The sequence below is a fragment of the Somniosus microcephalus genome, chromosome 20 (genome assembly GCF_052327205.1).
Source record: "Somniosus microcephalus isolate GS21.2 chromosome 20, FLI_Smic_1.0, whole genome shotgun sequence".
Lineage (NCBI taxonomy): Eukaryota > Metazoa > Chordata > Chondrichthyes > Squaliformes > Somniosidae > Somniosus > Somniosus microcephalus.
This window is the reverse complement of record NC_141006.1, coordinates 67,723,821-67,749,291: the sequence shown is the minus strand read 5'-3', so window position 1 is coordinate 67,749,291 and position 25,471 is coordinate 67,723,821. Positions and strand designations below refer to the sequence as shown.

The 25,471-nt window shown below is 48.6% G+C and overlaps 1 protein-coding gene across 1 annotated transcript in view; it reads right to left on the bottom strand.

Annotated features, from left to right (window-relative positions):
• smpdl3b (sphingomyelin phosphodiesterase acid like 3B) overlaps positions 1-25,471 on the bottom strand; it is a 46,855-nt gene that overhangs the window by 15,566 nt on the left and 5,818 nt on the right. Inside the window, exons 3-6 of the mRNA XM_085963153.1 lie at positions 19,685-19,782; positions 16,999-17,142; positions 12,204-12,373; positions 10,691-10,871 (exon numbers count right to left, since the gene is read on the bottom strand). Of these exons, the coding sequence (XP_085819279.1) occupies positions 10,691-10,871; positions 12,204-12,373; positions 16,999-17,142; positions 19,685-19,782 (593 nt within the window). The remainder of the gene's footprint in view (positions 1-10,690; positions 10,872-12,203; positions 12,374-16,998; positions 17,143-19,684; positions 19,783-25,471) is intronic.

The window sequence follows — 25,471 nt, the reverse complement described above, 5'->3', positions numbered from 1 at the left end:
GCTGCACTGTTGGAGGTGCCATCTTTCGGATGAGACGTTAAACCAAGGCGTTGTCGGCCCACCTCCCAGGTGGACGTAAAAGATCCCACGGCACTATTTGGGAGAGTGGGAGTTTGCCCGGTGTCCTGGGCAATATTTATCCCTCAACCAACATCACTAAAAAAACAGATTATCTGGTCATTATCACATTGCTGTGTGTGAAACCTTGCTGTGCGCAGTTGGCTGTTGCGTTTCCTACATTACTGTTGTGTATGTACCTTTAAGAGAAGAACTGATTCTATACTGCAGTACCGGCAGTGACCACCCCTGTATATAAAGCCATAGCAGGCTTCTGTATTTCAGTCTTGAATTACTCTCTGTTCAGTAAATACCTGTTTTATTGTTCTCCTGCAGTCTGAGTATTATTTATACTCAGACATTACACTGGCGACGGGCAGGTTTGAACTCACCTGCAGTACTGCATCACCTCACGGGGATCTTTTCCCTGAAGAGAAGCTTCTTGGAGGTCGAAGTCAGAACAGGAGGTCGAATGTCAGCTCATGCAGGTAAGCAGAGAAGCCATTGAGCCACTGACTGAAGCCTCAGTTGTGGGCAACCGCCCAGGGATCCATCGGAGAGTTGCAGGGGAGGCTGTGGAGAGCTGGGCCTGGCTCCCCAGTCGAGGTGTTCCAGCAAGTCGTGCTGGTAGCAGGTAGTGCGTTGACCCTTCCGGACTGCGGCGGGCTCGGGCTCGATCGAGCAGCTCTGCAAAGGGGCTGTGCAGCGTCGTCGGGAGGAAAAGAGAGAGAGAGAGAGGGTGGAGCGCACAGGGCGCGTTCGGTGCTCAAGAACAGGGCAGCGTGGAGAGGATAGAACGCGGGGGAGGAAAAGTGAGATGTGCCGAAGCCGCGGGTCGCCGCCATTACCCTGTAGAACGCTAGGAGCAGCGTGGCATCAAGGGGAAGAAGGAAAACGCAGGAGGCGCCATTTTATTCCATTGGGGAAGAAGGAAAAGCGCGGGAGGCGCCATTTTATTACATTGGGGAAGAAGAAAAAGCGCGGGAGGCGCCATTTTAAATCACCCAAGATGCCGAAGAGTGGCAGTATCACTGCTTTCGACAACGAGGTAGAAGACTGGACCACGTATGTGGAAAGAATTGAAGCGTACTGCAATGCCAATGAGGTGGCCAATGGAAAGAAGGCGTCGGTATTATTAAATTTGATGGGCGCGAGAACGTACGGCCTATTGCGGAATTTAATTACCCCAGCTAAACCAATGGAGAAAAGTTTTGAACAAATTGTTAATATCTTACAGGAACACCTAAACCCTACACCACTGCTGATAGCAGAAAGATTCAAGTTCCATAAAAGAAACCAGCACAAAGATGAGAACAATGCTGACTATCTTACGGAACTACGCAAGTTATCGAAGCACTGCCAGTTCGGAGCAGGACTGGCAGACACCTTACGGGATAAGTTTGTCTGCGGGCTCCAGAGTGAAGGAACCCAGAAACGACTACTTTCGGAAAAGGACCTGACGCTAGAACAGGCTTTCAATGTGGCAGTATCCTACGAAGCAGCAGCACGGGGAGCTGCAGAAATACAACAGAAACCACAAGAATACAGCGCTAACAAAATGGCGTATGGAGCAGAAAAGTGCTATCGCTGCGGCAGAACAACCCATGATCAGAAGGACTGCTGGTTTAAAGACAAAGTATGCAGGCAATGTGGGAAAATGGGACACATAGCAAGAGTCTGCAGGTCGGGAAAGAAAACCAACACTACAAGAACTACTAAGGAAAAGTTCAAGAAAGTAAAGAAATTGACAGACAGTAGTTCGGAAGATCAGGAGAGTGATAAGGACTCCGGGAGCAGGAGACTAAGTTGTCTAAAGTTACACAACGTGATCGCAAAGGAGGATCACCGAACCATTTGGGTCACCCTCATGATAGCAGGGTCCCCAGTAAAGATGGAATTGGACACAGGATCAGCCCTAACTGTCATGAATCGACGAGACTATGAGCGGCTATTCTCACACATACCCTTGAAGGACACGTCCATTGTATTGAAGACATACACGGGGCAAAAAGTCTACCCCAGAGGAAAAATAAGGGTGCCAGTTGAATACAACGGCAAGGAAACACAGAAACTGTATCTATATATACTACCAGATGGAGGACCACCATTATTGGGATGTGAATGGATCTGAAAAATACAATTGGATTGGCATTCCATTCAGGCGCTAACTGTGACTGATAAAAAGGATGATGACGTCACACCTGGCCGACTGTCAAAAATTCTAACTGACACGAAAGACGTGTTCCAACAAGGACTTGGGACTCTAAAAGGAGTAACGGCAACGATAAAAATCGAAGATAACGCAAACCCAAAATTTTTTAAGGCCAGATCGGTACCTTACGCAATCCGCCCAGCCGTTGAAGCAGAGCTGGAGAGTCTGGAGCATTCGGGTGTGCTGTCCAAGGTGGACTGGAGCGAGTGGGCCACACCCATCGTTCCTGTAATGAAGAAATCATTGAGCAGCGCGCCTGGGGAACTGAAGAAGGTTTGCATCTGTGGGGACTTCAAGGTAACTGTGAACCCAGTCCTGCACACAGTACAATATCCACTTCCACGGATAGAAGATATTTTCGCCTCACTATCTGGAGGGAAACGCTTTACAAAGATTGATCTGGCCCAAGCGTATCTACAAATGGAGGTGGAAGAAGCGTCTAGGAAATACCTCACGATAAACACTCACAAAGGCCTTTACCAGTACAATCGACTGGTATTCGGGGTAGCATCAGCCCCGGCTATTTGGCAGAGGGCGATGGAACAAGTCCTGCAAGGGATCCCGGGGACCCAGTGTTATTTGGACGACATCCTGGTTACGGGTGAAAATGACAGTGAACACCTTGCCAACCTGGAGCAGGTGCTCACGAGATTACAGGAATATGGGCTACGAGCCAACCACCCCAAATGCGAGTTCTTCAGGAGACAAATCTCGTATTGTGGCCACATGATTGATGAGGAAGGGTTGCATAAGTCGCCGGACAAGATTGAGGCTGTAGTCAAGGCTCCAGCACTGGAAAATGTGTCGCAACTGAGGTCGTTCCTCGGGTTGGTGAACTGCTACCATAAGTTCTTGCCAAATTTATCTACAATTCTGCACCCACTGAACGCCCTACTGCAAACTGGAGTAACATGGAAATGGAGTGATGAGTGTAAGCATGCCTTTCAGAAATGTAAATGCCTAATCACTTCAAAAGAAGTATTGGCCCACTACAATCCAACACTACCGATTTGGTTAGCATGTGATGCGTCTCCCTATGGCATCGGAGCGGTGCTGTCACACAAATTCCTTGACGGTTCAGAGAGGCCAATAGCCTTTGCGTCGCGCTCGTTAACCTCAGCCAAGCGTAACTACGCCCAGATTGACAGGGAGGCCCTCAGCCTGGTGTGGGGGGTGAAGAAGTTCAATCACTATCTGCACGGGCAGAAATTCACCCTACTGACTGATCATCAGCCCCTGGTCTCCATTTTTAACCCAAAGAAGGGCGTTCCGGTGATGACGGCGCAACGGCTGCAAAGATGGTCACTTTTTCTAGGGGTACATCAGTACGACATAGAGTACAAGGGTACGAAACAGCATGGAAACGCTGATGGGCTGTCGCGCCTACCGTTGCCTACGGTAGAGGAAGCACCTGCAGTGGACCCTGTTGAGATATTCCATGCGACCATAGTCGAATGTCTACCTGTTACAAACTCAAGTATAGAGAAGGAAACCCGAAATGACCCGACACTCTCTCGGGTCTCTGATTTGACGGTGAAGGGATGGCCAGCACATGGCGACTCACTGTTGCCAGCATTCTCGCCAAGGAAAGAACAGCTGTCAGTGTGCCGGGGGACCTTGATGTGTGGATCCCGAGTGGTAATTCCACCCAAGTTGAGAGATAGAGCGCTCAATGAGCTTCATGAGGGTCATCTGGGAGGGGTAAAAATGAAGAGCCTAGCCAGGGCGTTTGTGTGGTGGCCGGGAATCGATAAAGAAATCGAGGATATGACCAAGAGATGCGCAGGATGCCAGAAGGTCCAAAACGCTCCACCACAGGCCCCGCTACATCCATGGGAGTGGCCCTCATCTCCATGGCAATGGGTACACATTGATTTTGCTGGTCCATTTATGGACTCAATGGCCTAGAAATTCAGTTGCGTTCGCCAGCCGTTAGCGCCTTAGGAGGAGTAGATCTCGAGCGCTAGGCACTTAGCAGCCGGGCGCAGGACGATCTGCGCCTACGCCCAACTTCAGTAGACATTTAGCGCCGGCGCAAAGTGTTTGCGTGCGCTCAGCTGCGCACGCAACTTATGACGTCATTTCGTCGTGCAACGCCCTTTGTGCGCCCCAAACCGGAACTTCAGTCGCGCCCGCCCAATGTGGGCGTGGCGGTGCTAAGAACTGTGAAGTGGAACGCAGCAGAGGCCCTGCGGGCCTCGGGGAGCGCTAATTAAAGGGCACTTACACTGAACTATAAAGGCCAGCCATTTTGCTGCAATGACTTTTGTGCAACGGATTTCTGGACAGAGACCAAGGAAGAGAGCTTACTGATTTGGCCCAACATAGGAGAGGTATTTTTGGCTTCTGGCCAGAGCTTGGAAATTTGCCTCATTGTGATTTCATTGTTTGCAAGTATATTATGGGGGCTGCATGGGGTTCCAACCCTCAGTTCCAGCATTATGTGCGAAGGGCTCGCAGACGCTGTGTGAGAGGGGCAGCCATGCCTAGACGCAGAGGGGGCATCAGGCGTCGGCAACGTAGGCCTTACCCACTCAGGGAATACTGCCAGCAGGTGTCCTATCTCACCATGACTGCCGCGCAGTGTGTTAAGAGGCTGCGCTTCAGAAGGGAGGTGGTTGCAGAGATCTGCCAGCTGCTTCACAGAGATCTGCGTCCACAGCTGATGTACAGGACGTCTCTGTCGGTGGAAGTGAAGGTCACGGTGGCTCTGAACTTTTATGCAAGCGGCTCCTTCCAAGCCGCTGCTGGGGACATAGCTAACATATCCCAGTTCGCCGTGCATCGCTGCATCCGGCAGGTCACCGATGCCCTTTTCACAAGGAGACACCAATTCATCTCCTTCCCCATGACCCTAGAGAGGCAGGAGCAGCATGCAGTCGGATTTGCGAGGATCGCCGACTTCCCCATGGTGCAGGGCGCCATTGACTGCACGCATGTGGCTTTGCGGGCACCTATCGACAATGCCGAGGATTACCGCAACCGGAAGGGCTACCATTCCCTCAATGTACAGCTGGTGTGTGACCACAGGCAGCGCATCCTAGCTGTCAATGCCCGCTTTCCAGGCAGCAGCCACGATGCATTTATCCTGCGCCAGACTACTGTGGCTGACATGTTCCAGGCACAGCCTCCCCCAAGAGGATGGCTTATCGGGGACAAAGGCTATCCTTTGTGTACATGGCTCATGACCCCGCTCCGCGCGCCCAGGACCCCTGCTGAGGAGGCATACAACGAAAGCCATCAAGCCACAAGGAACATCATAGAGCAAACGATTGGCACCCTCAAGCAACGGTTCCGCTGCCTGGATCGCTCCGGCGGATCTCTGCAGTATTCGCCGGATAGAGTCTCCCAGTTCGTCGTCGTTTGCTGCATGCTGCACAACCTGGCTATCCGCAGGACTCAGGCACTGCCACCTCACGTTGGACCACCACCTCAGGAGGAGGAGCAGGAGGACCATGAGGAGGAGGAGGAGGAGGAGGAGGAGTACCAGCCCAGGAGGGAGCCACAAGGTCCAAGGGCCGTCCGTCACCGGCTTATTGAACGACACTTCTAGGCCCCCTGTCAGGGAATGGCTTGTGGCAATGAAGGGACATGAATGCAGCCGCTCCGCAAGCCCTCAGCCGGTTAACGCAACAACCACTTCAAACATCACACATGGACAAGCTGATTAAAGAAAAAGCTTTATTGAACAAACTCAGGGCCCTTCCCACATGAAACCCAAAAACAGACAATACCCCCAAAAAACAGTCAAACACATGATTCACTCCCACAACCTGGGGAGGAATAACAAAAGTTTTGCATCCAAATGGCCTTCATCCTTGGCCTTACCAAAACAACCCCCCCCATAGACAACACAACCACCCCCATATAAAAAAACATTTGGCAACACACTCTACTTTGTGTGCCGAGAGGGCGAGTCCTTGTCCAGCCTTTTCCGGCCCCTGGCCGACCTGCTGCTCCGCCTCAACCTGGGCCCTGTGGGTGCTGCAAGGCTGGGGGAAGGCTCCTGAGGGGCACATTGCGTGACGGCAGATGCCCTTGGGGGTCGGCCTAGACGAGCTCTGGCCCTCGAGGGGCCGGCTGCTGACTGCTGCAGCTGTGGCTGGCCAGCATCAGTCTCTCCAGCAGCTCGTGGCAGCTTCGCTGGGGGAGTGGCAGTGGCGGCTGCAGCAATGGGGGCAAGCTGGCTGATGCCAGGCGCTCGCTGCTCACCTGAGACACTGGCACTCGGCCGGGCTGGCACTGCAGCAAGCGCAGCAATCTGCTGAAGGCCAGACCGCTGTGCTGCTGCAGCGCGGCGGGTGCCCTGGCGATGCCTGCCTGACACAGCGAGTGTGGCAGCAGTGAGTGCCCGTACTGCCCTGGTCTGTGCCCGCATCAGACCAGCCAGTGACTGCATGGCTCCACTGATCAACTGTCCACTCGCTGCCTGTGCTGCCCTGAAGTCGTCCCGACTCGCATCCTGTGCTGCCCTCAATTCGGCCCGACTCGCGTCCTGTGCTGCCCCGAATTGTTTGAGACCCCTGGCCTGTGCTGCCGCGAGTTGTTCGAAACCCCTGGCCTGTGAGGCCCCGAAATCGGACACACTATGAGCCAGGGACTCGATGGCCTCAGGCAACCGTGCCACAACCCCCATGAACTCGGTGTGCCGATGATCCGAGTCCGCGGACATTTGATCAAGGAGGCGCACCTCCTGGGCGAGGACCATCTCCGGACTGGAGGCCGGACTCTCTGGGGAGAAGGCCGCCGAGCTGCCCGACCCTTCCCGCGTGGCTGGACGCCACTGGGCCCAGCAACTACGCTCCCCCGCAACACTTCCCCCCTCTGGGGAGAAGGCAGCCGAGCTGCCCGACCCTTCCCGCGTGGCTGGACGCCACTGGGCACAGGAGCTACACCCCCCTGCAACACTTCCCCCTGGCTCTCCTCCAGGGAAGACGTGTCCCCTCCATTGCCATCCCCTGGCGCGGATGAGGGTTCCCCCGATGGGCCGCCTTCCTCTTGCTCCTCCTCGTCCTCCTCTTCCGAGGGACTGTCAGTCGCAGCCTCAGGGACCTCCTCCTCACCAGCTGAAAGCAGGAAGGCACAAGAGTAGCTTTAGAGTGAGGACAGGGCGTCAGCGAGGGAGGCATGAGTGGTGGCATTCTGCGCATTGGTCGGACAGTGGCAAAGGATGTAGATCTGAAGCGCAAGGGGAACGAGAGAGGTCCAAAAGGTCATGTCCTTACCATTGGGGCCCAGCACAGGGTCGGCACCTCCACATGCAACGGGGCCAATCAGGCGGCCACCCATGAGTCGACCCACGCGCTCCTCCAGGTCACTGAGCTGCTGGAACTGGGGACGGCCTCCCCCGGTGACAGTCCGGCTCTTCAGATTCTGGGCCAGCTTGGCCTGCAAGAGAAAGGACGGCCTCTAAGTACAGTGTGGTGCCCTGTTGTTGTGTGCACTGCCTCCCATGGTCGAATAGCTTGGCCAGTGTGGTGCCCTGTTGTTGTGTGCACTGCCTCCCATGGTCGAATAGCTTGGCCAATGTGTAAAGTGCAGAAAGTGCAATTGATGTTCATGCCAGTGCCATAGCTGCTGGATGAGGGCTGGCCATTAGGGCTTTGAGGTCCCTTTGCCCATAATGTGAGGTGCACATGCAAGGATGAGGAGGACACTGGAAAGGGTACTCACCCTGACAATCCGAGTGAGGTCGTTAAACTTTTTCCGGCATTGGACACCAGTCCTGGGGACATCGCAGGTGGCTGTGACCCTCTGGGCGATATCCCTCCAGGCTCTCCTGTACACCCTGGTGGCAGGCTTCTTGCCACTGTCTGGGAACAAGATATGGCATCTCCTCTCCAAAGCCCTAACCAGCACCTTTAAATCATGGGCAGAGAAGCGCTGCGCTCGCTCACGGGCCCTCTGCATCCTTCCTGGCGCTATTTCTCTCCAGCAGCAGTGTTTAGGCCTAGCTGGAGGGCTGCAGTATCCAGGGCGTGGCAGCAGACCAAGTCGACCCTTCCCCCTTTAAGAGCTGGCCGGCGCCAGGGTGGCTGCTGTCAATCAAAACATGACCGCACCTGCGCTGCGCCCGGCCTCGGCGGTATCAGTCTGCACCGCCGGCTTAGCGCCTAAAGATAGCCGTGCATCGCCAGTTTTAGCGCTCGAGCAAACTCCTTGGCCAAAGCTACTGAATATCGGCGAAGTGGCCTCCACTTGCCGGCGGGCGCAAACTTTAGCGGCCGCCCGACTTTACCGCCCCAAAAGTGGCTGTACTGAATTCCTAGGCCAATGTTCCTAATCGCTGTGGACGCCCATTCGAAATGGCCAGAGGTCATCAAAATGTCCTCCACCACCACAGAGAAAACTATTGCAGTCCTACGGACCATCTTCGCCAGGAATGGCTTGCCAGAACTGATTTGCTCCGACAATGGGCCACAGTTTGTGTCAGAGGATTTCCGGAGGTTTCTGAGGAATAATGGGGTGAAGCATTACACATCTGCCCCATATCATCCAGCCACAAATGGATTGGCTGAGAGGTTTGTTCAGACCTTTAAAAAGGCCATAAAGGCAATGCATAATGACGACATACCACTACAACACAAGGTGGATAATTTCTTGTTTGCTTACCGGAATGCGACACATGCAGTCACCAACCAAGCTCCAGCCATAATGTTCTTCAACCGAAGGCTAAGATGTCGCCTGGATTTGCTCAAACCAAACATAAGACGAGATGTTGAGGATAAGCAATTCCAGCACATAAATGAGAAGCCAACCAGGAGCTTCAAGATAGGGCAACCAGTCTTGGCCCGCGACTACCGAACAGAAAAATGGCAGCCAGGAACGATATGCACACAGCAGGGACCACTAATGTACACAGTGGATGTTGGAGAGAGCATCGTGAGATGCCATGCTGACCAGATTCTAGAGTCACAGGAACAAGCCAAACCCATACCACGAGCAGGTGCACCTGGTAATCAACCCGAAGTACAGATTGCGTCTACCTCAGAAGCAGTGGTATTGGAAGCTGACGAACCAACCAATGACAATGAGCCAGAATCAACTCCGCCGCAAGAACAGGATACTCGAGAAAGGCGCTATCCAGTCAGGATCAGGAAGCCTCCTCAAAGACTGAACTTATAAATGATTATTTCAGTTGATGTATATAGTACAGAGAAAATTGTAATTGTAATTAGTTATTATTTCGTTGTTAAATGAATGTTATGTACTGTTTATCTAAAAGGGGAGGAATTGTTGTGTATGTCCCTTTAAGAGAAGAACTGATTCTATACTGCAGTACCGGCAGTGACCACCCCTGTATATAAAGCCATAGCAGGCTTCTGTATTTCAGTCTTGAATTACTCTCTGTTCAGTAAATACCTGTTTTATTGTTCTCCTGCAGTCTGAGTATTATTTATACTCGGACATTACAATTACAACAGTGACAACACTTCAAAAGTACTTAATTGGCTGTAAAGTGCTTTGGGACATTGTGAAAGGCACTGTAGAAATGAAAATCTTTCTTTTTTAGGTGGAATTCCATCAAACCCAGACACTTCTACACACAACTTGATCACAAATGTTGTTCAAATGAAAACAATTGCCAACAATGCTGTATATATCCAAAAGAGAAAGAGATTAATACACTGGTGAAGGGCTCCACTCAAAATATTCACTTCTGCTTTTAAATGTTAACTGACAAAAGGAACCACGGTATCTCCTTCTGCCGTATTTCTGACTACTGCACAATGTTCATGCAGGTCAGCCATGCAAAAGCTGCATTGCTGGGCTGGGCAGGCAGGCTGAGAAGTCAGCCAGTCCAGAGCTGGAGCAAAGTAGTGTTCAGTGCCATTGGCAGCAAACTTTATGGCTAGTAGTCAGGCTCCAGCAGCAGCAGCAGCAACAGCACAGTGTTGGGCCAGGAAGGAAGAAACATTAGCCAGAGCTCCCGCTCCTGATCACTAATCACTATCTACCGGAAAATGGGTGTTTGCTATACTTGCTTTTGTTCAAAGCCTATGCAAGCCCTTTGCCCAGCTGAGAAGGTGAGCTGCCCATCCCCCCAGAGTAAGGACACTGTTATCAGGGACTGATGCCACATGGATCAGACTCAGTTGAATAGCCTGCCGATACCCATGCATTTAGCTCATGCACGTCAACCCAAGCTCCCCACTCACCCGCCCCTTCAACCACAGTCTGCCCACCTGTGACAGAGACTGGAGGTCCTGCATTGGACTCATCAGTCACCTGCGAACTCATTTTTAATGTGGAAGCAAGTCATCCTCGGTTCCGAGAGACTCCTAAGAGAGAGAGAGAGATTTAGCTCACAAATGAAAGACTGCCTGTGGACCTACCTACCAGCAGGAGTCAGCATCATCGGGAGAGCAAGGGGGAAAATTCGAAAAAAAGCACAGGAATTTTAAAAATGCATTTCACTACCTGAATGGTTGTAGAACATCCTGAAGCTGTCAGTATGGTGGTGTCCAAAGAACTGACCGGCTATTACTCTGTGATACTTTTGTACAATCTCAATATATCTTTTATTGAAGCGGGGTTGAAACCAAGATGTCCCTCTCCTCTTTTCAAAAAAGCCTGGTGGCACATGTCCAATAATATAAACCTATGAATGCAGAGAATATACAGATGATACACCGTTGGCCCCATACACATCTGAATACAATTATTATTTCATGTTATATTGTTTAACAAATTAAGTTGGTTCCTGTTGATAGTATTAAACCATCCTTGCTGATCTTTATTGAGTTAGCTGGTCTCGGCGCTGTCAATGCTGGGACTATGATAGTCAGCCTCTGTATCCCTAGGCTAGAGAAGGGGGGATGTCAGTGTTCCTTCTGCTGATTGCTATCTAGTAACCCTCCCCCGTGGAAAGTGTGCATGTGTGCGTGTACGCGCGTATATGTGCGGATAGATGCCCCCAGTGTCCAATTTGCTAACATTCATTGTCCAGGATTGAACACAATACAATGACCCTGAACTTGTGCCCTCTTGACCTGCCGTGTTGGCGTATCTGAAAACATTGTTCCAGGTTGACTTTCTCCATCTGATCAAGTAGCTAATATTCTCCATAAGGTTCCCTCTCAAATTCCCTGCATGGTGGCAGAATTACTAACAAAGACCTTATAAACAAACTTGGTTTTACCCCCTCCTCATTTTTTTAATAGGAAAAGAGACCGAAGCAGAGACCCTTATTTTTTTTTAGACCTATAGGGGGAAAAATTGAGTTGCGGCCCCTTTGGGGCGCTAACTTCGCTAGGGAGCTACTTTTAGCGGCCCGAGAAAATTAGCGCCCCCGCGGCCGATTTTCCCAGGTAGCGCCCCAAGAGGGAGGAGGGGCGCTACTGGAAGCGCCCCGTGTCCCTCTTGGGGCGCTGCGAGGCAATATCGCGACGCTACGTGGCGCAGCGCGGCGGTACTGCAGGCCTTCCTCCCCTTATTAAAGGGGAGGGGCCTGGCGCAGCGTGTCCCGGCACCCAGCTGGGCCACCAGGGATCAGGAGTGCCGGGCTCACAGAGAGCAGCCGGCACCCCGCGGGGGGGCTTCACGGGGGCCGGGGACAGCAACGGGGGCAGGCAGAATGGCCGCCCGCCAGCTCCCCTTTAACTAGTGCCACCCCAGCCGCAGGTAGGTCCCCCTGACTCCGTCGGACAACAGTATCCAGCGGTAAGTCAGGGGGCACTACCGAAGATCGTGGCCGGGGCGCTGAGCACGCAATGACGTCATCGCCGGTGATGCAGCACCACAGGGCGCAAACGGTTACCACCGCCGCTAACCTCCTGCTGAATTTCGCGGGAGGCGTTGGCAGCGCCGTGCCCGGGCGCTAGTTGCTTTGCTAGCCCTCTTAGGGCGCTAACGGGAGGTGCAGAGCAACCAAATTTTTCCCCCATAATATTTTGTATATGTATTTGGAGATAAAACATTAGTTACTACTTACTTTTTCTTTTGCTGTCACTGCATTTGAAAGAATCTCTTCAAACCATTTCAGCTGGCCAGCAGGGTCACTAATCCCAACAGAAAGCTTGTTGCTGATGTAGTACAGGTTTGTGTTTAAAACAATGATACGCTGGTCAGTCCGACCCAGCAGCCTCTCAGTGTAGAAAGCTCCTAAAGACAATCACAAGGTCCAGTAAGAAGGGCCATTTAAAACTTGGCTATTTCCTCGTCGACTCCTTTGCAATTTCAGATTGCTCCTAGTTTCCTCCTTTTTCCCAAATGGCCCTTATCTCTCTAATGGAAGTCAATATTGTACAAAGCCTGCGTCTCTCCATGATCAAAGGCAATGCAGCTCTGTGACTACATGGGAGGGACCATGTCAAAGCCATTTATTCCCTCTGCGAGGTGGAATGCACCATTGTTTGAGCCTCTCTATCGAGCAGCCCACCTGTGGCTGGTGGATTCCAATGGACTAGCACTGCAGAGGCTATCAGCATTGTGAGGCAAATATTCTAACATGTTATTGGGGCTTTTTGTTCATTAATATTCTTCCTCTTTAGCATGAAAACACAGCAAATATCCAAAAATGCAGGCCCACAGTCAAAACACCATAAAATAGTGATCCCCACAGACTCCAGTGTTATGGAGCCAACTTGCTTTACATTACAGTCTGCTATAAACTGGATGAAAGCAGGATTTTACAGAAAGGTCCTGTAACTAGGATTATTAATTAGGCAAGTATTTGAAGAAATAAGTACTGGTGCTTATCTAGAGAGTTAGTACTTACATTCTTGGTGCTTTTACCTCTACTATAGTCATCCTTAACCTTCCCAAAGACATTACTACCGCAGGAACAGGAGTAGGCCATTCAGCCCTTCGAGTCTATTCCACCATTCTGTTAGATCACGGCTGATCTGTAGCTCAACTCCATTTACTCGCCTTTTCTCCATTTCCCTTAATACCCTTACCTAACAAAAATCTATTAATCTCAGTCTTGAAAATTTACCGTCTCATACCAACATAACAGGGGTCTAAAATCAACACCACCAACTCTGGAAGAACTACTGTTCCAAATGGCTTTAACTCGCCAAAGCTACTTCGACAGCAACTCCCAAACCCGTGACCTCTACCACCTAGAAGGACAAGAGCAGCAGATGCATGGGAGCACCTGCAAGTTCCCCTCCAAGTTACATACCATCCTGACTTGGAAATATATCACCATTCCTTCATCGTCGCTGGGTCAAAATCCTGGAACTCCCTCCCTAACAGCACTGTGGGAGTACCTTCACCACACAGACTGCAGCAGTTCAAGGTGGCAGCTCACCACCACCTTCTCAAGGGCAATTTGGGATGGGCAATAAATGCTGGCCTTGCCAGCAATGCCCACATACCAGGAACGAAAAAAAACTTAAAAACCCATCGTGGAATACTATCTAAATTAAATTTTTCCTTGTCTGTGTTAAGATGGTGCTGTGCTACCTCTTGCAAAGTTAGAGGAAAGTGGAAGAAAAATGTCCCCAAGGATATTCCAGGACTCCCCTGATGGCCCACAGTGGTACTGAACCATAGAGCCCAGGAAAGCACAATGTTCGATCCAACATCTGGAGTGATGATGTTGGTGCTGAAATTGACCTCAATGCCCTTGAGAAAGGAAATGGAGAAATCAAAAGGAAAGAAAAATAAATTAAATTTATATAGGCCTTTTACGGCCTCAGAATGTCCCAAAGTGCTTCACGGCCAATCAGTATTACTAGTAGTCACTATAGCAGCAACCAATTTATGCACAGCAAGGTCCCACATAGAAACATAGAGGATAGGAGCAGGAGTAGGCCATTCAGCCCCTCGAGCCTGCTCCGCCATTCAATGCGATCATGGCTGATCATCCAAATTCAGTACCCCGTTCCTGCCTTCTCTCCATATCCCTTGATCCCTTTAGCCTTAAGAAATATATCCAACTCCGTCTTGAATATATTTAATGAATTGGCCTCTACTGCCTTCTTTGGCAGAGAATTCCACAGGTTCACCACTCTCTGGGTGAAGAAATTCCTCCTCATCTCTGTCCTAAATGGCCTACCCCTTATCCTTAGACTGTGACCCCTGGTTCTGGACTCCCCGACCATCGGGAACATCCTTCCAGCATCTAGTCTATCTAGTCCTGTTAGAATGTTATAAATTTCAATGAGATCCCCTCTCATTCTTCTAAACTCCAGCAAGTACAAGCCCAATCGACCCAATCTCTCCTCATACGTCATTCCTGCCATCCCAGGTATCAGCCTGGTGAATCTTCGCTGCACTCCTTCCATGGCAAGAATATCCTTCCTCAGATAAGGCAACCAAAACTGCACACAATACTCAAGATGTGGCCTCACCAAGGCCCTGTACAACTGCAGCAAGACATCCTTGTTCCTGTACTCGAACCCTCTCGCTACGAAGGCCAACATACCATTTGCCTTCTTAACCGCCTGCTGCACCTGCATGCTTCCTTTCAGTGACTGGTGCACAAGGACGCCCAGGTCTCGTTGCACTTCCCCTTCTCCCAATCTATTGCCATTTAGATAATAATCTGCCTTCCTGTTTTTGACACCAAAGTGGATAACCTCGCATTTATCCACATTATATTGCACCTGCCATGCTTCTGCCCAATCACCCAACCTGTCCAAATCATACTGGAGTTTCTCGGCATGCTCCTCACAGCACACACGCCCACCCAGCTTTGTGTCGTCTGCAAACTTGGAGATATTACATCTAGTTCCCTTGTCTAGATCATTTATATATATATTGTGAATAGCTGGGGTCCAAGGACCGATCCCTGCGGTACCCCACTAGTCACTGCCTGCCACTCAGAAAAAGAGCCGTTTATTCCAACTCTTTGCTTTCTGTCTGCCAACCAGTTCTCTATCCAAGTCAATACCTTGCCCCCAATCCCATGTGCCTTAATTTTACACACTAATCTCTTATGCGGGACCTTATCGAAAGCCTTTTGAAAATCCAAATACACCACATCCACTGGTTCTCCCTTATCTATTTTACCAGTTACATCCTCAAAAAATTCCAGTAGATTAGTCAAGCACGATTTACCTTTTGTAAAGCCATGTTGACTTTGTCCGATCTGGTCACTTTTTTCCAAGTGCTCTGCTATTACATCCTTTATAATGGACTCTAGCATTTTCCCCACTACCGATGTCAGGCTTACCGGGCTGTAATTCCCCGTTTTTTCTCTACCACCTTTTTTGAACAGTGGGGTAACATTAGCTACCCGCCAATCCATGGGTACTGTTCCAGAGTCTATTGAATTTTGGAAGATGACCAGCAATGCATCTACTATTTCTTGGGCCACTTCCTTAAGTACCCTAGGATGTAGATTATCAGGCCCTGGGGATTTATCAGCCTTTAATCCCATCAATTTCCCTAACACCATTTCCCTACAAATACTGATTTCTATCAGTTCCTCCCTTTCATCAGACCCTATGTTCCCCGACATCTCTGGGAGGTTATTTGTGTCCTCCTTTGTGAAGACAGAACCAAAGTATGTATTTAATTGGTCAGCCATTTCTTTGTTCCCCATTATAAATTCCCCTGATTCTGACTGCAAGGGACCTACACTTGACTTGACCAATCTTTTTCTCTTCACATATCTATAAAAGCTTTTACAGTCAGCTTTTATGTTCCCTGAAAGCTTACTCTCATACTCTATTTCCCCCCTCTTAATTAATCCCTTTGTCGTCCTTTGTTGGATCCTAAACTGCTCCCAATCCTCAGGTTTACTGCTTTTTCTGGCCAATTTATATGTCCTCTCCTTGGAGCTTATGCTATCCCTAATTTCCCTTGTTAGCCACGGTTGAGTCACCTTTTTTGTTTTATTTTTATGCCAAACTGGGATGAACAAATTCTGTAGTTCATCCATGCGATCTTTGAATGTTTGCCATTGCCCATTCACCGTCAACCCTTTGAGTGACATTCCCCAATGAATCCTACCCAACTCGCACCTCATACCATCGTAGTTTCCTTTATTTAAATTCAGGACCCTAGTCTCTGAGTCAACTATTTCACTCTCCATCTTAATGAAGAATTCTATCATATTATGATCGCTCCGACCTAAGGGGCCTCACACAACAAGATTGCTAATTACTCCTTTCTCATTACATAATACCCAGTCTAAGATGGCCTGATCTCTAGTTGGTTCCTCGACATATTGGTCCAGGAAACCATCCCGTATACACTCCAGGAATTCCTCCTCCACAGTATTATTACTAATTCGGTTAGCCCAATCTATATGTGGATTAAAGTCACCCATAATAACTGCTGTGCCCTTATTGCACGCAAACAGCAATGAGATAGATGACCGGTTTTAGTTGTATTCGTTGAGGGATAAATATTGGCCAGGACAATGGGAGAACTTCCCTGCTCTTCTTCAAAATAATGTCATGGGATTTTTCCATCGCTTGAGAGGGCAGACGAGACATCGGTTTAATGTCTCATCCGACCGGCAGGAGTTCCCTCCCACTCCTGTCATTATCCGATGATGCCTGCAGGAAAATATGCATTTGCGGACTTCAGTCGGGGACAGGACTGAGCTCAGCTCTGATGGCCACACTTGTAAAATAGCCTGCCAAAATGCACTGTCTAGATGCACACACGATGAGTGGTCATTTAGACGAGATACCGTAAGGCTGCAGGAGCAGGAGTGAAGAAATCTGGGGGAAAAGGACTCAATGGGCTAGAAGAAGAAAACCTACAACCTGCATTTGGATCGTCTATCAGTAAACAGAGGAGTGCTTGTCTTTCTTTTGCTGTACCTTTGTTAAACATAGAGATAGATTGATGGTCCATCCAAGGTGTCCATAGCTCCGCAGTTTTGTTGTAAATCCTATGATAGTTATCAGGAAACTGATTCTTTGGATAAAAGTCATGATTTCCCATTGCAGAGTAGACTTTAGTGTCTGTGAAAATATGTTTACAGATACAAATCTCTTTAGATTCAAAAGGACAAAATACAGCTTATAAGCAGTAATTAACATCTTTGTAAAGCAGATTCATAGAAAAAATTAATTGTGCATTTCAACCAGTTCTGAGAGAAATATGTCCTTTATATTTCCTATACATATATTATATAGTGCTGTTTAATTACCTACAAATCAGACAAAGCACTGGTTGCGTAATCAGAGACATATTGGATCTGTGTTACCCTGTGAATCATCTGGGGATGTTTATATGACCACTGGAACAAACTGAAACAACCCAAGCTCTTCTATGGCATAGTGACTTTCTCATGTCACATTGGACTTGTTAAGGCGAATGGATGCTCAATTCAGTGACCTTGTAAAAAAGAGACAATAAAGGGTTTTAACATTGGCAAAAGAACCAGTGGGGAGATGAGGAGAATTTATGTTTTTTACAGAGTTGCTATGATCTGGAATGCACTGCCTGAAAGGGTGGTGGAAGCAGGTTCAATAATAACTTGCAAAAGAGAATTGGATAAATAATTGAACGGAAAAATTTGCAGGGCTATAGGGAAAGAGTAGGGGAGTGGGACGAATTGGATAGGTCTGTCAAAGAGCTGGCACAGGCACGATGGGCTGAATGACCTCCTTCTGTGCTGCAAGATTCTATGATAATGTTGATTTTCAACTGCTAAATTACCTACACCATTGTTTATTGTCAGTTGATGAATATAAACTTTTTGTAGATACAAGATAGCAACAAAGTTGGGATAAAGACTTCAGAAACTCGTTCTATACGGTGACCCAATAGCCAGAGCCTGCGACTACACCGTGATAGCTGACATCGAAAAATTGAATGGGAAGTGTTGACACAGCAATTTACAATGGTAAATGTTAACCCTAAAGCATAACCAAAAACCGTGATAAGAAGAAGTAAAGTTTAGGGACAGGAAGTCCACACTCCATGCAAGATTTTTAATAATTTATCGATGTAATAGTTGACTGACTTTGAGTGATTGATTATTAATTCTAAGACTATGCAAACACACGCAGTTCACATGTTGTAGTGTGAATTCAAGCTTTTTTTTGCTGTGGTTGTTTGGGGTGTCTACATGATAAGAATAGGCTTCATTATGAGTTACTGAGATAGCCTCAATACTGGCTATGGGCATGCTACTAGTAAGTGTGTCAGCAAGGGAGTAACTAGCAATGCGTAGAATCAGTCCAAACAGGTGCACATTTTTTGTAAATTATTTCACAGGTGCCTGCTACGAACTGGCAAAATGAGTCCAGTGCGATCGGTTTATAGTTTTCTCTCCCTCTCGTAGAGGATCTTTTGATTATGATCCTGAACTAACTCTTTAAAGAACTGCAGGCATCAGCCCATGTCTAACTCTATGGCATCCTTAAAAGGCCATCATCTTCATGAAAAAGAAAAACCTCAATAGCGCCCAAATGAAATAATATAAATTGCATCAACTTCCTTGTTGTCTGATTTGTGTATGACATTGCTATTTTCATCATGGCTGTCTCGTTCATCATTTGCCAAAACCTTTTGTTTCATGAAGGCAGTGCTCCTTTAGAGTGGCATCTTTAAGCAATGTAAGGTTTGTACTAGAGAAAAACCTGTTAAAAATCATCACATTATGGTGAGGTGAACTGAGTGTCTTTGAACTATTCAAGGTACCAGTTGTTCTGGTTGGTGGTTGAATTCCTTTCAGGCTGGTCATGCACACTAATGCACTTCAGACAGTTACACTTAATGAGGCAGAAATTCCGTTGCCGACGGGTGGGTATGCGCTGTGTACTCACCCGTCGGGCCAACGGAAATGCTGGTTTTAGACATGCACTGCGCATGCGCTGGAAACCGGCATTTCCGATCTGTCAAGAAAGCTCTTGACAGATCCTCTGCCTGCCCGGGAGCAGGGCCTTTGCGGATGGAGAGTTCTGTTTTTTGGAGACCCTCCGCCCGCAGAAAACACTTACAATTCTTTACCAGGCTGAGTTGAAGAAAGTAAAAAAAAATGTTCCCACTGATTTAGCATTTTTAAATACTTTAATACTTTAAAGAAAGGTAAATTTATTTTTAGCCCTGCTAAAAACTTACATTACTTTTTTCAAAAATTTTAATTTTTGGTTAAAATAGTTAATTTATGTAATTTAAAGTCATTTTAAAAATGTGATTTAAAAAAAAATGTATTTGAAGTTTTACTTATGTTTTGGAGGGGTGATCTCTATTCATAGATTTGACAGGCCTTCCTGTCAAATCTATGAATGGAGATTCCCTGCTCTGATTGGCTCCCCATGGCCCACGTGATCCCAGGGATCGTGCGAACCGCCTGCGCCTCTGGGATACGTGGGCCCTGCACACCGGCAGTTTGAAGAGGCCCAGCAACGGAACTTTGTGCCTCCCGGGAGCCCTCCGGTCCAAGCGGAGATTTTTCCAAATCGCAGTCCTCCGCCTGCGGGAGGCTTGCGAACGGAATTTCTGGGTCAATGTTCATTCTGCTGATAAGAGTCACTGTTTATAGTTGCCACGTACCTGGAAACACCTTTTGTATCAGATGGGTTACATTTCCTATTATCCGCAGCACTGCATCCTCACCAAGCTTCTCGTCAGCGACATGAGGAGTGTCGTCACTGAGTGTTCCATGAAGAACAAAGGAATTAATTTCTAGAAACAGTACTCCCACATTTCTTTTACTTGTGCACGAGATTGTGACCTCGACTTATCTTGGGACCACGGTGGACTTAATTTCCCATTGCTAAACAGTTTTGCCAGAGCAGATTTTGGTCAGGTTTGTGATGTAAACTAGGTTTCAAAGTGGAAGTAACAGAAATTTGCTACAGTAGTAGACCCTCTTTATAGCACTCTAATAAACCACAGGAGCACACATTTGGAATGATCCCTTATAAAAATAACACTCGGAGAAAAATGAAAAGCAGATAAGTAATGTTAAACTTGTATCGAACCTTGGTTAGACTACACCCTACAGTACTTTTTAAAAATTTGTTTATGGGATGTGGGCGTCGCTGGCAAGGCCAGCATTTATTGCCCATCCCTAATTGCCCTTGAGAAGGTGGTGGTGAATCGCCTTCTTGAACCGCTGCAGTCCGTGTGGTGAAGGTACACCCGCAGTGCTTTTCGGTAGGGGGTTCCAGGATTTTGACCCAGCAACGATGAAGGATCAGCGATGTACTTCTAAGTCAGGATGGTGTGTGACTTGGAGGGGAACTTGGAGGTGGTGGTGTTTCCATGCACCTGCTGCCCTTGTCCTTCTAGGTGGAAGAGGTCGCGGGTTTGGGAGGTGCTGCCGAAGAAGCCTTGGCGAGTTGCTGCAGTGCATCTTGTAGACAATACACACTGCAGCCACGGTACGCCGGTGGTGGAGGGAGTGAATGTTTAAGGTGGTGGATGGGGTGCCAATCAAGTGGGCTGCTTTGTCCTGGATGGTGTCGAGCTTCTTGAGTGTTGTTGGAGCTGCACTCATCCAGGCAAGTGGAGAGTATTCCATCACACTCCTGACTTGTGCCTTGTAGATGGTGGAAAGGCTTTGGGGAGTCAGGAGGTGAGACACTCACCGCAGAATACCTAGCCTCTGACCTGCTCTTGTTGCCACAGTATTTATGTGGCTGGTCCAGTTAAGTTTCTGGTCAATGTTGACCCCCAGGATGCTGATGATGGGGGATTCGGTGATGGTAATACCGTTGAATGTCAAGGGGAGGTGGTTAGACTCTCGCTTTTTGGAGATAGTCATTGCCTGGCACTTCTGTGGCGCGAATGTTACCTGCCACTTATTAGCCCAAGCCTGAACGTTGTCCAGGTCTTGTTGCATGCGGGCATGGACTGCTTCATTATCTGAGGAGTTGTGAATGGCACTGAACACTGTGCAGCCATCAGCAAACATCCCCATTTCTGACCTTATGTTTGAGGGAAGATCATTGATGAAGCAGCTGAAGATGGTTGGGTCTAGGACACTGCCCTGAGGAACTCCTGCAGCAATGTCCTGAGGATGTGATGATTGACCTTCAACCACCACAACCACCTTCCTTTGTGCTAGGTATGACTCCAGCCAGTGGAGAGTTTTCCCCCCAATTCCCATTGACTTCTGTTTTAGTAGGGCTCCTTGATGTCACACTCGGTCAAATGCTGCCTTGATGTCAAGGGAAATCACTCTCACCTCATCTCTGGAATTCAGCTCCTTTGTCCATGTTTGGACCAAGGCTGTAATGAGGTCAGGAGCCGAGTGGTCTTGGCGGAATCCAAACTGGGCATCAGTGAGCAGGTTATTGGTGAGTAAGTGCTGCTTGATAGCACTATCGATGACACCTTCCATCACTTTGCTGATGATTGAGAGTAGACTGATGGGGCGGTAATTGGCCGGATTGGATTTGTCCTGCTTTTTGTGGACAGGACATACCTGGGCAGTTTTCCACATTGTTGGGTAGATGCCAGTGTTGTAGCTGTACTGGAACAGCTTGGCTAGAGGCGCGGCTAGTTCTGGAGCACAAGTCTTCAGCACGATAGCTGGGATGTTGTCGGGGCCCATAGACTTTGCTGTATCCAGTACGCTCAGCTGTTTCTTGATATCACGTGGACTGAATCGAATTGGCTGAAGACTGGCTTCTGTGATGGTGGGGACCTCAGGAGGAGGCCGATATGGATCATCCACTTGGCACTTCTAGTTGAAGATGGTTGCAAATGCTTCAGCCTTATCTTTTGCACTCATGTACTGGGCTCCACCATCATTGAGGATAGGGATATTCATGGAGCCTCCTCCTCCCATTAGTTGTTTAATTGTCCACCACCATTCACGACTGGATGTGGCAGGACTGCAGAGCTTTGATCTGATCCGTTGATTGTGGGATTGCTTAGCTTCTGCTTTTTAGCATGCATGTAGTCTTGTGTTGCAGCTTCCCCAGGTTGGCACTTCATTTTTAGGTACGCCTGGTGCTGCTCCTGGCATGCTCTTCTACACTCTTTATTGAACCAGGGTTGGTCCCCTGGCTTGATGGTAGTGGTAGAGTGCGGGATGTCTCGGGCCATGAGGTTACAGATTGTGGTGGAATACAATTCTGCTGCTGCTGATGGCCCACAGCGCCTCATGGATGCCCAGTTTTGAGCTGCTAGATCTGTTCTGAATCTATCCTATTTAGCACGGTGGTAGTGCCACACAACACGATGGAGGGTGTCCTCAGTGTGAAGATGGGACTTCGTCTCCACAATGACTGTGCAGTGGTCACTGCTACCAATACTGTGATGGACAGATGCATCTGCGACAGGTAGATTGATGAGGACGAGGTCAAGTAGGTTTTTCCATCATGTTGGTTCTCTCACCACCTGTCGCAGGTCCAGACTGGCAGCTATGTCCTTCAGGACTCGGCCAGCTCGGTCAGTAGTGGAGCTACCGAGCAGTCTTGGTGATGGACATTGAACTACCCCACCCAGAGTACATTCTGTGCCCTTGCTACTCTCAGTGCTTCTTCCAAGTGGTGTTCAACATGGAGGAGCACTGATTCATCAGCTGAGGGAGGGCGGTAGGTGGTAATCAGCAGGAGGTTTCCTAGCCCATGCTTGACCTGAAGCCATGAGACTTCATGGGGTCTGGAGTCAATGTTGAGGACTCCCAGGGCCACTCCTTCCCGACTGTATACCACGGTGCCGCCACCCCTGGTGGGACTGTCCTGCCGGTGGGACAGGACATACCCAGGGATAGTGATGGAGGAGTTTGGGACATTGGCTGAAAGGTATGATTCTGTGAGTACGACTATGTCAGGCTGTTGCTTGACTAGTCTGTGGGAGGACTTTGCAGGATCGACTGGGCTCGCTGTGCCATTGCAGTGTCCGTAGCCGGTGCCGAGGTTGTTGCCGGGTGGTCCATCTGGTTTCATTCTTATTATTGAGTTTTTTAGTGGTTTGTTACAACTGAGTGGCTTGCTAGGCCATTTCAGAGGGCAGTTAAGAGTCAACCACATTGTTGTGGGTCTGGAGTCTATATAGGCCAAACTAGATAAAGACATTAGTGACCAGATGGGTTTTTACAACAATCCGATAGTTTCATGGTTACCATTACTGATACGAGCTTTTTCTTAATTCCAGATTTATTTAATTAACTGAATTTAAATATAAAGGCACTGGAGAAGGTGGAATAAAGATTTACAAGGATGATACTAGAACTGAGAGAATATACTTATCAGGAAAGGTTGTACAGGCTGGGGTTCTTTTCTCTAGAAAAGAGAAGACTGAGGGGTGACCTGATAGAGGTATTTAAAATTATGAAGGGGATTGATAAGGTAGAGAAAATGTTTTCACTTGTGGGGGAGACCAAAACTAGGGATCATAAATATAAGATAATCACCAATAAATCCAATAAGGAATTCAGGAGGAAGCTCTTTACTCAGAGAGTGGTCAGAATATGGAACTCGCTACCACAAGGAGAAGTTGAGGCAAATAGCATAGATGCATTTAAGGGGAAGCTACATAAGCACATGATGAAGAAAGGAATAGAAGGATATGCTGATAGGGTTAGATGAAGAGGGATGGGAGGAAGCTCGTGTGGAGAATAAACATTGGCCAAATGGCCTGTTTCTGTATTGTAGCGGGAATTTTCTGGGGGGTCAGTGAGCGCAATCGGTGGCGGGTCGGGTGGGAAAGTGTTTTTTTTTGACAGCGGGTTGGGACCCCGCTGTCAACCCACCACCATGCACCTTTACCAAATGTCGGGGCTGACAGCGCTGAGCAGACCCGACACGCAGCGGTGGGGGAGGCAATTGAAATTATTCGTGGTTTGTTTTCAGCCACTTAACAATGCTTTTTTTCCCAGCTTTTTGAATTTGAAAAGGTCACCCACCGGTTTCCTGGTGTGCCTAGACCTCGTCAGTGATGCTGAGGTGGAAGGTCACTTGTCATTGTTTCAGCTGATGAGTTGACAGCTTCAAATATCAAGTCAAAGCTCCCAGCTGATTCAGATATCTTCCCGAGCCACTAACTTCTCTAAACTGCATTTCCACTACAGATTCAGAATGCTGCAAGTCTTTACACAAATCTCCATCCAGTCTGACCTCAATACCTCTCCCACCATTGACAGATCACTTCTGTCATCTATACTTCACCTGCCATCTATTACATCAGCATGGGTGCCCTTGAAACTCTCTCACCTTGGTCCTCGGAATCCCATCACAATCAGCGCCAACACCAGCATCACCAGGCACACTAGCAGCACCAAAACAACACCAACCTTCTCCGTAATCAACTGATGCTGCACAGGACAGAGGGCATCAGCACCCGACCACATTGCTGCCCAGAACGCCAGGGATGGCCTCACCATAGCCAGATTTACTTCACTTGACGCTGTACACCCTGGCTGCCAAATGATGCACGCCAGGTTGGCACCACCCCACACCAACACCATAAAGCATCCCTACAATGCCCAAGCCATTCCTTTCACACTCATCAGCATTGCAGGGGGTGCCGTTATGTCTCACCATTCACTGCAACTCACTAAGCCACTTCCAAAGTGCACACAAATCTGTCCAAGAACGCAAAGTGTTTAAAATAAAGATTTAAATGTTTGACAGCACATTAACAGAAATTTCACATGAACATTGGCTAAAACACACAAGTGCCTACCCTTGTGTGTTGTTAGTTGGTATGATTGTACTCGGATGATGGTGAGTGTGAGGGGTGGCTAGTGAGATGGGGAAGTAATAATGTAGATAGAGAGGGATGGATGGAGGTGCAAGGTAAGTTGGTGTGAGTAAGGATGTGTAGGAGTAGGGTTGGGAAGGCAGAATGATGGGGATGTGATGAGTGGCACAGCAGGATGAGGTTGAGTGTGGCTTTGCAGTAACGTTTCATGATCTACTGAGATCATTGAAAGGCTTGCACCACTGCAGCCTGGTCCTCCTGACGATATCCCTGCTTGTGTCCTCCTGTGCAATGTGCAACCAGGCTGCGTTGGTCTCCTGGGGAGGTCTATTCCGCCCATTGGAAGGGAAGAGAACTTCCCATGGGAGAACCTGGGTGCAGCCGTGTACCTCTGTGCAGTGCCTGTCAGTGTTTGCAGCGCCTCAATGCTGTAGAACACCGACAGCACAAATGTCAAAATAAATTTGCGCATGTTCCCTTTAAGGAAACTGGCTGATGACGTGTCATCAAATGACGTCATCAGAAGCGCTTCCTTCAATTGGCCGGGAAACGCGCTGAGCGGGCTTAACAAGCCCAATCAAGGGAAATTCATTCTACACAGCGGGCTGGAGCCAGCAGCGAAGCCGGGACCCGTCACTGATTTCGCCCGTCATAGACCCGCCAAGGTAAGGAAAATCTCGG